At 38.3% G+C, this 14,660-nt stretch overlaps 1 protein-coding gene across 3 annotated transcripts in view; it reads right to left on the reverse strand.

Annotated features, from left to right (window-relative positions):
* BEND6 (BEN domain containing 6) overlaps positions 1 to 14,660 on the reverse strand; it is a 54,624-nt gene that overhangs the window by 1,823 nt on the left and 38,141 nt on the right. For all 3 annotated transcript variants that reach the window (XM_046640605.1, XM_046640604.1, XM_046640606.1), the window contains exons 4-6: positions 7,078 to 7,298; positions 5,527 to 5,719; positions 4,485 to 4,621 (exon numbers count right to left, since the gene is read on the reverse strand). In XM_046640605.1, coding sequence (XP_046496561.1) covers positions 4,494 to 4,621; positions 5,527 to 5,719; positions 7,078 to 7,298 — 542 coding nt within the window. In that variant the 3' untranslated portion in view covers positions 4,485 to 4,493. The remainder of the gene's footprint in view (positions 1 to 4,484; positions 4,622 to 5,526; positions 5,720 to 7,077; positions 7,299 to 14,660) is intronic.

A 14,660-nucleotide genomic window follows, 5' to 3' on the forward strand; every position in this document is an offset into this window, starting at 1 on the left:
ACTGCTCCTCAGTCATATTTTATCCTCTGATTGTAACCTTGGAGTGGCAGTGGAATTTCTGAGATTTTGTTAAGGATTGACTGGCATATATTTTGTGCTTTGCAATCCCTTCCATGTATAGTTACATTGTTGCTGGCCATTCCAGTTTACAGTGTCTTCCAGGAGTACTATGAATATAGTCAATGCAAAGAATAGTTAAGAGCACTCACTCCACAGAAAACTTGAAATTCCCTGAAATCTTATAGCTCAGATAACAAAGAAACTCAATACAGGTTTACCCAAATTCACAACGGCCCTAAAAATTACATTGCTAATAAAGATTTGAGAATTTGAAAGAAACCTCTATAAACTGTCAAGAAAAAAAAAAAAAAAAAAAGCTGGGGCCAGCCCCGTGGCCAAGTGGTTAAGTTCGTGCGCTCCGCTTTGGCGGCCCAGGGTTTTGCCGGTTGGGATCCTGGGCGTGGACATGACACCACTCATCAGGCCATGCTGAGGCGGCATCCCACATGCCACAACTAGAAGGACCTACAACTAAAAGTATACCACTTTCTACTGGGGGCAGGGATTTGGGGAGAAAAAGCAAAAGAAAAAGAGATTGGCAAGTTGTTAGCTCAGGTGCCAATCTTTAAAAAAAAAAAAAGAAGATACGCATTGTCATTGGTACAGTGAGTTAAAAAAAAAAGCATATTTTCATCAGCTATGCTAGAAGATAGTCTAAATTACTTTCCCATTCTTTCTATAGAAAAGGCTGTTACAAAATCATTGTCAAATGAAGAGGCAATCAACATGTATGCAACCAAAAAAGGTAGGATAAAAGTATTATAGAGCTGTTGATAAAAATGTTTTGTAATTTTCCCTACATTATGTGATATTTGAGAAATTTGTTAACTTTTAAACACTACACAGTTTTCATAATTTATTTGTTATAAATTAATATACAGAGTTGTAACTGATTGCATATTCATAATTTTGTGTTTCTTTTCCTAAAGAGAGTTTCCCAAATTCCATTAAGCTCCAGGTTCCATACATCCTGGATCCATTCCTGAGGTAGATTGTACTATTATCCCTGTTTAGATTAAAGTCAGAGAGGTCAAGTGACTTTCCAAAGGGGACACATTTATTAAGAGGTGGAACAGGCTTCAAAACCAGACTTTCTGACCCTAAAACATTTAATTTTATGTGTCAACTTGGCTAGGCTATGGTACTCAGTTGTTTGGCAAACACCAGTGTAGATGTTGCTGTGAAGGTATTTTTTAGACGAGATTAACATTTAAATCAGCAGATTTACAGTAAAGCAGATTACTCTCCATAATGTGGGTGAGTCTCACCCAATCAGTTGAAGGCCTTAAGAGAAAAGACTGAAGTCTTCTGAGGAAGGAGGAATTCTGCCTTCAGATAGTCTTTGGACTCAAGACAGCAACACCAACTCTTCCGTGGGTCTTCAGTCTGCTGGCCTGCCCTGCAGATTTCAGACTTCTCAGTCCCCACAGTTGTGTGTGCCAATTCCTTAAAATAAATCTCTCTCTGTACATCCTATTTGTTCTGTTTCTCTGGAGAACCAATGACTAATGCAATAAGAAATACAGAGAACTATATGCTAGTACTGGCTGTCTGCTAGTTAGTAGTCATATGACCTTGGCAATTCACTTCACTTCTTTAGGCTTTAGTTTCATTATCTCCAAAGTAAAGAAATCATTTTAGACCAAGATTTCTCAACCTTGGCACAAGTGCCATTTTGGGTTGGGTAATTCTTTGTTGTGGGGGGCTGTCCTATGCATTGTAGGGTGTCTTGTAGCGTCCCTGGCTTCTGTCCACTAGATACCAGGAGTATCACACAGTTGTGACAACCAACAATATCTCCAGACACTTTCAAATGTTCCCCACTTGAGGGGCAGGGGACAAAGTCCCTCCCACCCTGTTTAAGCACTCTGAATTAGATCATCTTTAATGTAATATATGCATATGTAATGCTATAGCAGAGATTATATACTGAGGCAGCTTTGGAAATTTCAGGAGAAGCCTGTTTGACCACATAGCGGGGTGTCATGGAGGTGATGTTCTAGGATTCTGTAATTCTTATAAATAAAACTTTCTTTGGCTAGTATAAGAAAAAAGCAAAATATGGAGAAAGGTCAGAAAGATTGGCAACATGGCACTCCTGGCAAAGTGCAAGCTGCAGGCAACCTGAGGGCGGTCACAGCAGTGAGAGACGATAGGTGAGAAAGGGGGAAGGATGGAATTGAGCGCTTATCCTTACAGAAATGAGTCTTGGCTGGGAAATGATTGTCCTGTCAAATCCAACCCACTAGGGGCAACCTTGAGTTCAGTACTGGGTGGAAGGCACAGTCAGCCACAGGGCCCTTGAGTGGGGGTGGCTAGGCTTCCCGGATGTATAGGAATTCGTAGGCGTCTCCATGATTTTGCAGTACATATTGCCTTGCTAATAGTAATGCGAAGAAAGTTATTTTTCCAAAGAATACTCTCGCGGGCGGAGTGAGGAAGGGGTATGGTTTGCCTGAGTAAGTGTAGTCATCTTAGGCTCCTGTTAAACGACCAAGAAGAGAAAAGTGGAGCAGCATTCCACTAGGTGGCGCTGTATCTGACTAATTCATCAAGCATGGCTAAATCCGGTTTTATGTGACCCTGTCTTTCCCAGCATATTTTCTCAGTCCTTTTGAAATAATCTGCATTTAGCCATACTTCAAATGAAAGATACCTGCCAATTAAATTTTTTTTCCATTCTAGTGTTAATCTCTACTTCTGATTCAAAATATATTTCTATTCAGTGCAACTTGGCAACAAAGCAAAGCTCAGGCCCAGAAGGCAGCAGAACAGATTGGATTCATAGCAAAAGATTTGTTCCTTTTTTCAATTTTAATTAATGCCATAGCCAGGTGATTTAATAACACTACTACTGGCAAGTACATGCAAAACTGATATAAAAACTTCTTACTTTAATATCTTCAACACTCTGCTGACTGATATGGCCAAAGATGAGTTTTGTGCCTACCCCTGGCAGTATGAGATATTAAAAAGGCAGCAGTTAGGGTATTAAAATGATTTTCAGAGCTCTGACATACAATAATGTGCTCCCAAAGACAGCCCTATGACTTGGAGGGCTGGATTCCTGGCATTTAGGAAGGGACCTTGGCCATCCTACACCAGGATAACTGGGTAACCTCATGTCAAAATGACAAGTTCTAAGGGCTCATTTAAGCAAAATTTTCTCCCAAGCGGGAAGATGTGAGATTCACAACCTACTGAAATTTTTAATCACTTTAATCACAAAAATCCTTATCTTTTATAAAAATCTTCGAGTCAGTCTACCAGCATGTATGAGCTAAGGGAAATAATCCCCTTGCAGTTGTTATAAGTTGTTGGGTTTTTTTAGGGAAGAGAGACTATTGTTGCCTCTCACTGACCTAGCCTTAGTTGTACAGCAACATAGTAAGGAACCCTCAAGGAGGATGGGGTGATAGTCAGCAATGGGTGGGGCAATCACTGCATTCACGCACTTCCACATCCATTTAAAACACGGTCAGAAGAAAGAGAGAAGTGGTCTCAGAGGTGGCTAGAGTTAGGCACATCGCAGGCAAAGTGGAAGTCAAAGATAAAAGTAAAGAAAGTGGGGGAGAAACCTGCCCTTATGTGTTTACCATATACCTCTTATCAATTTAAAATATTAATAACACCAATAATGCATATTTTTCACATATTTGCATCAAAATAATGGAGAAGAAGGGTGGGCACAGGTGAAATGGCCAGAACATTGGGTTGCTAAAGCACACACAAAATTCCACTGCACAGTTCTGCCCAGGGAGGCCCTGACTGTCCAGTGATTTCCGTCAGAACTCACTAAAAACAAAGAATTCCCCTTCTTAGTACAATGGAAACATCTTGGTAAAAATCCTTATCAAACAAAGGAAACTATAACAGCTGACTTAAAGACTTAAAGACAGTGAGAAGCAGAATGGAGGATGGCAGAGGAGACCTTCAATACTTCCAGCCAGTACTTAGCACACAGGTCAAAGCTGTTTAGAGTTGTAAGTTCAGTCCCATTGACGCACCTCAGAGATTTCCCAAGGGTCTGCATCTCCCTTGTTCTAGAGAAACACTTGTAAATTGTCCTGTGTCCCTCCTTTGGCTCCTTTCTACCTCCACCCACAAGTTAACTAATGTTCTATAAAGAAAAAAAGTTCCTCTGGAAAACACTACATCCTATAACCCCTCCCGAGAGATTTCTGTTGTGCTTGGGTATCAAAACATCTGAGAGGTTCTGGGAAAGGAAAATCTGTGCAAATGAACTCAGTATTTCCCAAATTTACACCCCCTTCCTGTCCCACCGTCACCCTCAGGTACACGTATTAGTATTTCATAGGACATTAGTAGTCTCTCGCAGAGTGTTCAGAAAATGCTGTTCCAAGGATAGAAGTATTACCTCTCCTTGCCACCTTGAAAGGATTGTGAAGATTTAAAGGACTTACCAAAAGGATCTACTTAATATCCTGAGAGTTCAGATTTTTGCTTAAATTTGGCTTCTTGGTACAGTTGTTCAGCTTTTGCCCTATCATTCTTCTAATTGAAACATCATCTGTGTTGGGAAATAATTGCTTTGTGACTCCTGTAAAAACAACAATAACACATGAAACATTTTATGAGGCCTCTGCATCTGAAGGTATGAACTGAGATAAAGCGTCAAACAATCTACACTATAATTTTGTCTCTATTTTGCAAGAGCAGCCCAAACACCCATGATATATTTACATCGATGAATATAGAGGCAGATTTTTCAAAGCAAAGCTACAGATAACGAAGATCTATATTATAAGCCGAGAGCTTACATATTTGTCTTTCTATGGTACCACTCAGCTTGAACCTTGCTACTTGCTCTGAACTCTTCTTGCTTTTTGGAGCAAGTCCCCTTGCTCCAAAATGTTACGAATTTATTTTTATCCATTCTCAACATCAGTCAAAAAAACTAGATTCGGATTGACCCTTTTCCAACTAAGGAAATGACATACTACTGACATAGAGAGAGCTGAGATTCAGGGACTCTCTAAATTTGCTGGATATTTGCAAAAAATAAAAATTATTTTATTATCTAGATTATTTTATTTAAGGAGATTCATTAACTTAAAAACCATAAATAGGATGCTCAAATTAACCTCTCTTTTTCTAGAATAAAAGATAAGGGATATAAGCAAGATAAGAAAGAGAAAATAAGATATAAACTCTTTCTGAAATTTTGTTTCAAAGGATTTTCAAAATTTACCTTTCTACAGCTATGAATTCAAACTTTTCAGTGATGTAAAATTTGGTTTTATTTTAACAACCACTTTTAATGTAGAGTTTTTCTACAAAATTTTCCATATTTAATAAGAGGTTTATACCTCATATTTAATAAGAGATTTCTCTTTCACTGGAAAGTAATCTTGAAAAAAATAAAGATGGTGAAAGGATAACTTAACCTTGAAGGGTAAAATAATTTCAAATTCATGTGACGATATAACGCAATCATGTTCGCACCTATGATTTCTTGAACTTCATTCTGATTCATAGCTGGTTTGACGGCTTTGTCCCTTGAAGTAGAGGATTTTGCCCCCGTCAGGCTGTGGGTGGCCATGTATTCATTTGTGTAAAGCACTTGCATTAAATCATTGATAAACTTCTGAGGCTTGCTCTTGTTACAACGGGCTATCTGCCATTTTTCAATCTTGAACTAAAAAAAAAAAAATTGAAATTAGAAAAAGAAAAGTACTATCTGGAGAAATATATTACTAATTGAGTGAAGACATATCAGAAAACAAAACCAAAATTTTTTAAGGGGATGTATTATACTTTTGATATATATTTTACATATCAGAGGTTAGAGTCAACTATTATCTTTGAGATAATTCCTAATATTTGTGAGGTATTCCAGAGTATATACAAATTCTTGTCATGAAGTCTGGATTTGGTGCTTTAAGGATTAGTCCCATCCTCAATGCTTCCTGCTCAGTGTGGAGGTAGAATCATGGCTCTCTGAAAATTCCACATCCTCATGCCTGGAACGTGTGAATATGTTACCTTCTATGGCAAAAACAACCATGTAGGTGTGGTTAAGAGTTAAGTAACTGAGATGGGGTGAGTGTCTTGGATTATCCAGGTGGGCCCCATCTAATCACAGAAGCCCTTACATGTAGAAGAGGCAGGCAGAGGAGTGGGTCAGAGAAAGGACACAAGGAGGAGGACAGATTCCAAGAGGGAGCGGCACTTTGCCTGACACAGCTGGCTTTGAAGATGGCAGAAGTGGGCCACAAACCAAGGAATGCAGTTGCCTTGAGAAGCAGGAATGGCCTTCAGTTTACAATCAGCAAGAAAACAGGGAATTCAGTTCTATGACCACAAGAAATTGAATTCCACAACAACCCAAATGAGGAGGAAACTGTTTCTTCCAGAAAGCCTCCAGGAAGGAGGGCACCTGCCGACACGTTTGTTTCACCACAGTTCTGACCCACAGAACTCTGAGATAGTAAATCTGTATTATGTTAAGTCACTAAGTTTGTGCTAATCTGTTACACAGCAAAAGGGAACAGATACACTGAGATTCAAATATTCTGAATGTTAGATTGTTAGTATTTAATTATTGCTCTTGAAGGCATATTTTCCGAGGCTGATACCTGATTCTAACAAAACTCTTGTCTTTTTAGCTTCTGTTTCCTGATTAAGAGAAATTGGGAAAGTAGAAAAAGAATTGTGTTCAGCCAGCACACAGGGGCTGAAATTTACTTTCTCTCAGTGATATAATTTTATAACCTTTAATGCATAGTTATCTTTTTGTCACTGGTTGAAGAATTTTCTAGCTTAATAACTTCATCATTGTCCACAATTTGACTTTAGTTTTCTAAACTGGATATTTGTTTTACAAATATTAGGTTTATTGTAAAAAAAATATTGTTGTAGGCAATTGGAATGTTATGGTTGTGACCTAAAGTTTCCTAAAGTTATATGATAAAACAATGATCATCTTGTACTCTTATTTTAATTTTTGTATTTAACTCTATCTGAGAGAAAGATAGGGCAAGTATTTCAACTGACCTGTTTCTCATCGATGTGATGCTCTTCCTCAGCTTTCAAGGAAATTGGCGAACTGGAGTTAGAATTAGAATTACTGCACGTTGAGGCAAAGGAATCTGGTGAGGAGTTGTTTGTGGCTCTCCAGAGGGTGGACGCAGACGTTGACATGGTTCCTCCACCTTTAAGCAGGGCCTCCGCCATGCCAACCAGTTCCTCAAACTGGGTGACTGCCTGGGGTAACACTAAAATGGCAAGAAAAAGTAACACTTTACAAATATTTTTGATAACAAGCGCATACATACGTCTTTTTAATTGTGTGTATACGCATGGAAATATGTGGAACAAATTGCTAACATTTGCTACCTTTGGAAAAGAAACATGGTAAGAAGAGCGGTTGGAACATATTTACTTTTTATTATTAAATAATAATCGCTTAATAATAAAACAATTTAAAAACATTTGGTTATTGTATTTAAATGGGTATGCATTACTTTGTAACTAAAATGAATGTTTTAAAAAGTTGCTTCTTTTTTCTAATTGCTAATAGTATTATTTGAAAGTGTTTAATCTCTTGTTTGGAGACATTACTGATTCCAGGATCAATCACCTTCCAGACACTCACATTAGGCCAGTTTAAGCGACAAGATAAAATAAACCATTTCTCACAGGTTAACATAAATTTTCTATGACCTTTGTGTGTGGTCTGCCAGGGAGTCAAATTCCATTGAATTAATAAAAATTCATTGCCACAATTCAAACCTATGTTCTCACATATTAAAGATGAATTTTGGTAATCAGCCAAATGTTCTCTTGGTTCCTTTTTCTTAATGGAAACTTACACAGTCAAAGGTTTCATGCCTCCATGTAAAATGGTCTTCTCTGTTGTTATATCTAGTTTGTTTCCTGAGGACAAATAACATTTTGTTGGAGTTGGAAGACACCTTGGACCCTGTCTAATTCAACTCCTCACTCTACGCTTGAAGGGACTCTTTGCTGGAGAGGTGAAAAGACTCTGAACTTTTTGTACTTTTCTTAGGCATATTATTAAGCTATTATCTTTAGAATAATATTTCATTTGAGAGCTGAAAATCAGGAATATTGATGACACGTCTAAATCAATACATCTGGTACTATATTAATAGAAAAATAGGAAAATCTACTAAAGAAGAAAATCTTATTTTATATTCTTTCAATTAATATTTACTAAGCACCTCTCGTTGCCAGACACTCATTCAATCAGCAATTATTTATTGAGCATTTAATAATAGTAAACATTTATCTAGCTTTTACTCTGTGTCAGGCACTATTCTGAGCACTTTACTGATGACCATTCATTTAATCCTCCCTGCACTCTCTGAGATAGGTTTGATCATCGTCTCCAATTTACAGATGAGGATGGTTAGGCAGTGAGAGGTTAAATAACCTGTCCAGGGTCAACCTAGTCAGTGAAAAGAAGAGTTCAGATTCAAATTCAGACTCTGCCAATTCTCTGCTATAAACTACTATGTTATACAGACTCTCAGCATTTGCCACCCACCATGTTAGGTGCTAGGAATGAGATGGGGAGCAAAACGAGATGTGATCCAAGCCCTTTGGAACTGGGAGGGGTGGGGGGCATTATTTACATAACCATGTCATGTAGCAAGAATTTGACCTGCTCAAAGAGGGGTTCCCTCCCACCCCTATCCCTGACCCCTCCAGTTCCTGGAAAGTAACCTCTAAACCCTTGGAATTTCCCAAGTGAAAGGAGGAGTGTCTTTGTTATTCATGGTGAGCCCCTCAGACCACACCTGATAGTTTATGCTAAGGAGTTTTTCAGAGTAGGAACAATCATACCCAGTAGTCTTAAGATAGAAGCTGGCCACAGCCAGAAAGCCAGAAAGATTTGGAAATTGACTTCAACCACACAATCAACAAATCAATCATGCCTATGTAATGAACCCTCAATAAAAACTTTGGACACTGGTGCTCAGGTGAGCTTCCTGGATGGACAATACTCGGTGCATACTGTAACACATAAATGCTAGGGGGGTAAGGCATCCGGAGGACAACAGAAGCTTCATATTTGGGAACTGCCCAGACTCTGCCCTATGTATCTCTCCAACTTTGGCTGGTTCTAATTTGTATTCTTTCCCTGTAATAAATGTAACCATGAGTATAAGAGGTTTCAAAGACTTGTGAGTTTCTCTAGCAGTATTGAAGCTTAGGGTGGTTTTGGAAAACCCCTGAACTGGCAGTTGGAGCCAGAAGTCTTGGGGAGACTCCGCAGTCTAGAGGACAGTGCCCTAAACCTTGCAGTGGGGCTACCTCAAGGGACATGCGAAGAAATGAAAAATTACTATTGTTAAGTGCCACAAAGGAGAGGCTGGAGGGGAAGGGGGCACAGAGGGCTTCTCTGGGGAGGTCAAGATTGATCTGAGAGCTGAAGGCTGAGCAGGAACTAAACAGCTGGAGGGAATGAGGAGGTCATCACAGGCATAGGAAACACAAGTTCTGTATTTGAGGAACTGCAAGAAGGCCAAAGCTAGAATGTAAAGAGAAAAAGAAAGTTTGTATAAAGTGAGGTATCAAGAGTATTTACTGCTTTTTCTAATACTGGAAGTTATACATGCTCACTGGAATATATCCTTCTTGTCATTTCTATCTGTGTATCTTATCTATATTTGTGTATTTTCTTTTACATTTTTAGGACCATACTATATACATAGCATTGTATCATGGTTCTTTTTTTCCAGTTAAGACTGTAAACTGAGTATTTTGTCTATTTTATTAAATCTTCTTGGAAAATGTGATCTTTTGAGGTCTGATTTACATAGTCAAAGGCTAGATCTTATATGAAGTCTGAGCAGAAATTAAGTAGGTAAGGGACATGAGTTTGACAAAAGGAATCCCCACTTAACACACACCCATCAAGATATAGAACATTTCCAGGGCTGGCCTGGTAGCACAGTAGTTAAGTTCGCACGTTCCACTTAGGTGGCCCAGGGATTGCTGGTTTGGATCCCGGGTGCAGACTTACACACTGCTTGTCAAGCCATTCTGTGGCAGGCGTCCCACATATAAAACAGAGGAAGATGGGCACAGATGTTAGCTCAGGGCCAGTCTTCCTCAGCAAAAAGAGGAGGATTGGTGGCAGACGTTGGGTCAGGGTTAATCTTCCTCAAAAAAAAAAAAAAGAAGAAGATATAGAACTTTTCCATCCTCCCAGAAAGTTGCCTCATGTTCCTACTAAATCAATCCCTGGATTTATCTCAGAGGCAACCACTAATCTGACTTCTTTAGCCAGAGATGTTTGACCTGTTCTAGAATTCCATTTAAATGGACTCAAACAGTATATTCTCCTTTTTTTGGTCTGATTTTTTTTTTTTTGCTCTGCATAATGTTTTGAGATTCATTTATGTTGATGTGTGTATCAGTTACCCATTCCTTTTTGTTGATGAATAATATTTCATTATATGGATACTCCACAATTACAGTACCCATTCACCTGTTGATGGGGTATCTTCCACCTGAAAGCATGACTTTAATGGTTCCCTAATAGTCCAAGGTATTGATGTTCTATAATTTATTTAAATGTTCCTTTTTTTTCCTTTTGGAATTTAGGTTGCTTCCAGTTTTTATTACAAACAAAACTCTTATGAACTGCCTAGGACATATCTGTTCATATGCATCTCTGATCATGTCAATGCTGTAAATTCCTGAAAGCATAATAATAGGTTCAAAGGTATAAATGTTTTCAAGACTCAATTAATATTGCTGAGAATTCTTCTCTAGAAAGATTCTTCCAACTTAACATGCCCACTGGCAATGTAAGAAGTCAGTCATTTCACTGCACCGTCAACAATAGGTGTTAATCATTAACACAGATCTTCACTACTTTGATAGGTTAAAATCTTAGTGCAATTTAAATTGCAATTATTTGATTATTGTCAAGTTAAATATATATCTATTGACTATTTGAACTTCTTTCATGAATTATCCATTAGAACATGGAATATTAGTACTTTTTCTGTTTTATAATAAATGGTTTTTGTAAAGTGCTTATTAGAGTGCCTAGTGCATTATATGCACAATGTGTTACCTATTATTATTAACTCCATTATATACTAAGCATTTTAATCTTGTATTTGTCGTAAGTTGTATTTTTCTTAGAGTATCTTTTAATTTTATGATACTTTTAAAGCATACACACATTTTTAGTTTTTATTTTAAAGTGGCAGTCTTTTCTTTAGTATATTACTCATTTTTTTCTATGTTTAGAATGTCATTAACCATTCAGATCAGCTAAATATTCACTCATATATTTTGTATGGTTTAAACATCTTTTTATGAGTAAGCTTTTTTCCTGCCTGGATATATGTTTTCTAACTTTTAATGGAAAATCTTAAACACAAACAAAAATAGTAAACTTCCATATACCCTATCCCCCAGTTTCAACTCACGATCAATCTTTTTTTTTTTTTTGGCTGAGGAAGATTTGCCCTGAGCTAACATCTGTTGCCAATCTTCCTCTTTCTTTTGCTTGAAGACAATTCTCCCTGAGCTAACATCTGTGCCAGTCCTCCTCTGTTTTGTATGTAGTCACCACCACAGCATGGCCACTGACAAGTGGTAGAGGTTGTGCCCAGGAACCGAACCCCGGGTGGCCAAAGCAGAGCAGGCCAAACTTAACTTCTAGGCCACGAGGCTGGCCCCATCTCATGGCAAATCTTGTTCCACCAATATCCCCACCCACTTTCTTCCTACCCCCAAGACTACTTCAAGCAAATCACAGGAATCATCTCATTTAGTCTGTAAATATTTCTTATGTGTCTCTAAAAGTAAGACATTTAAAAAATATAACCATAACACCATTGTCATAGCCAGAAATACCTAACAATAGTTCTTTAATGTCAAAAAAAAAAAACCCTAGTAAATGTTCAAATTTCTGATTGTCTCATTGTTGTTATTTTTGTTTGTTTGAATCAGGATCCCAATACGGTCCATACATTAGAATTAGTTGCTGTCTCTTTCACACAAGCTCTAGGCTTCCTCTCCCTCTCCTCGTTTTTTCCTTGCAATGTGTTAGTTGAAGAAACTGAGTCATTTGCCCTGCAGGATCTTCCATAGCCTGGATTTTGCTGACTGCATCCCTAAAGTGATGCTTAACAGATTCTTCTGTTCCCTGTATTTGCTGTAAATTGGTAGTTAGAGCTAAAGGCTTGATCAGATTTAGCTCATGTTTTAACATCCATCAGGTGGCATTTAATGCATACTTAGCTTTTTCTGTGATATTAGTGGTCACTGATGATCATGCTTAGATTCAACATATCATAATGGATTGCAAAATGGTGATATTTTAATTATTTTCTTCTTCATTTATTAGGTAGAATTCTACGAAGGAAAATTTCCTCTCGTTAACTATAGGGTTACTATGAGTTTCATTTCATCTAAGAATGGCAGGATAAACACATGATTTTTTGGTTTGTATTTGCCAGTTTTCAAAAGAATGAGTTGGTTCTTTCAGATGGCCATTAAGTTTTTTCTTTTTTGAATACCATTATGAACTCATGCGTTTAAATATGTATGATAGGGGCTGGCTCCGTGGCCGAGTGGTTAGGTTCGCGCGCTCTGCTGCGGCGGCCCGGGGTTCGGATCCTGGACGCGGACATGGCACCGCTCCTCAGGCCACATTGAGGCGGTGTCCCACATCCCACAACTAGAAGGACCTGCAACTAACATATACAACTGTGTACAGTGGGGGTTTGGGGAAATAAAGCAGGAGAAAAAAAAAAAAGATTGGCGGCAGTTGTTAGCCCAGGTGCCAATCTTTAAAAAAAAAGGAAGATTGGCAACAAGTTGTTAGCCCAGGTGCTAATCTTTAAAAAAAAAAAATGTATGATAATCTATTGCAGTTATCGTTCTTATTGATGCTCCAATTGGCCCATCTTTGCCCAGTGGGAACCTCTTCTAGTTGACATGTCCATATAGTCTTTGATAACTTCCTTGCTTTCTGGTAAGACAAGATTTTCATCTATATTTCCTGTTCAAGCCTCCTGAGAAGGCTCACCTTGCACATTTTCTATGCAAATTCTGGAATCAGCCATTTCTGCAAGGAACCCTAGCTCCTTTCAGTGGGAAATAGTCTTACAAGACCATATCCAGGAGCTAGGAGTGCTCTTTGCTATTGGGTTCTTGTTTCTAGGCCTATTCAGTGAACAGTATTAGAAAACATATATTATAAATTTTTAAAGATAAAATTCATCATGCATTCAAGCCAGTACTTCCCATTCAAATTCAGAACATGGAGTTTTTATTTAAACTGTATCATTATGTTTGTAGTGTGCCACATGGGGTGAAATGAGAACCTCACATGAACTTTCCCCCCCTGGAATATCAGTTTTCTCAGTGCCATTTGTTGAATAATTCATGTTTTTCCTGATTGACTTGCAGGACTTGCTACCCAAATTGCCAGGTCCATTGCAAAGCGAAAATGCAGGACTCTTCTTCAAAACTTCTTAAGAATTTTAATATGATGACAGCAGAGCCTTTAACCAGTATGTGCGGCCTTTTCTAGGAGCAGGGCCCTGTGTGACTGTGCAGGTCACACACCCGTGAAGTTGGCCCTGGTGACTTGTGACAGTGACACCATAATAGCAACTACTTATATAGCACTTGCTATTGCCAGGCTCTGTTCTGAATGCTTTACATGTCACCCAGCTAAGTACTTTTATTATTTCCTTTTAGAGATGAGGAAACTGAGGCACAGATTGGTTAAACAACGTGCACAAGGTTACACAGTGAGTAGGTGGCAGAGCTGGGGTTTGAACCGTGGTTCGGCCTCTCTCAATCCATTCTCCTTACCTCTCCACCCTAGTCCCTCTAGGGTGGTTTCCTGATCGTACGTGAGATTCCGTTTTGGGGATATGCATTTTGTTCCACTGATCTGATGATTCATGCACTAGCAAGTTGCCTTTAATTATTGGAAATTTATGTGATTTAGTGTTGACATGTTATGACTTCATATTTTTTTCCCAGAATGTTTTAATTGATTTTACCTATTTATTCTTTCAGGTTAATTTTAGAACAATTATTGTCAAATTACCAAAACAAACCAAAACAAAACAATCACTGGTATTTGATTGCGATTCTATTCAAACAATTCATTGTTTTGGGATAAATTGGCATCTTCTCTTCTCATCTATGCATGTGACATGTCTCTCCATTTATTTAGGTTTATATATCTCTCCATTGAGAAATTTCTCCATTGAGTTTTTAAATTTTTCTTCATAGATCCCACACATTTCTTGTTAGGGTACCTAGTAGATATTTTATAGTTGTTTGTAATTAATGTGAGTATATTCTTTTTTCCTTCTTTTAGGAATATAACCAGCAATTTCTGATCTATAAGGAAATTGATTTTTAAAAAATGGTAGCGGGGCCGGCTCTGTGGCTGAGTGGTTAAGTTCGTGCTCCGCTGCGGCGGCCCAGGGTTCGGATCCTGGGCGCGGACATGGCTCGTCAGGCCATGTTGAGGCTGCGTCCCACATCCCACAACTAGAAGGACCTGCAACTAAGATATACAACTATGTACAGGGGGGATTTGGGGAGATAAAGCAGAAAAA

The sequence above is a fragment of the Equus quagga genome, chromosome 15, assembly GCF_021613505.1.
Source record: "Equus quagga isolate Etosha38 chromosome 15, UCLA_HA_Equagga_1.0, whole genome shotgun sequence".
Classification (NCBI taxonomy): Eukaryota; Metazoa; Chordata; class Mammalia; order Perissodactyla; family Equidae; genus Equus; species Equus quagga.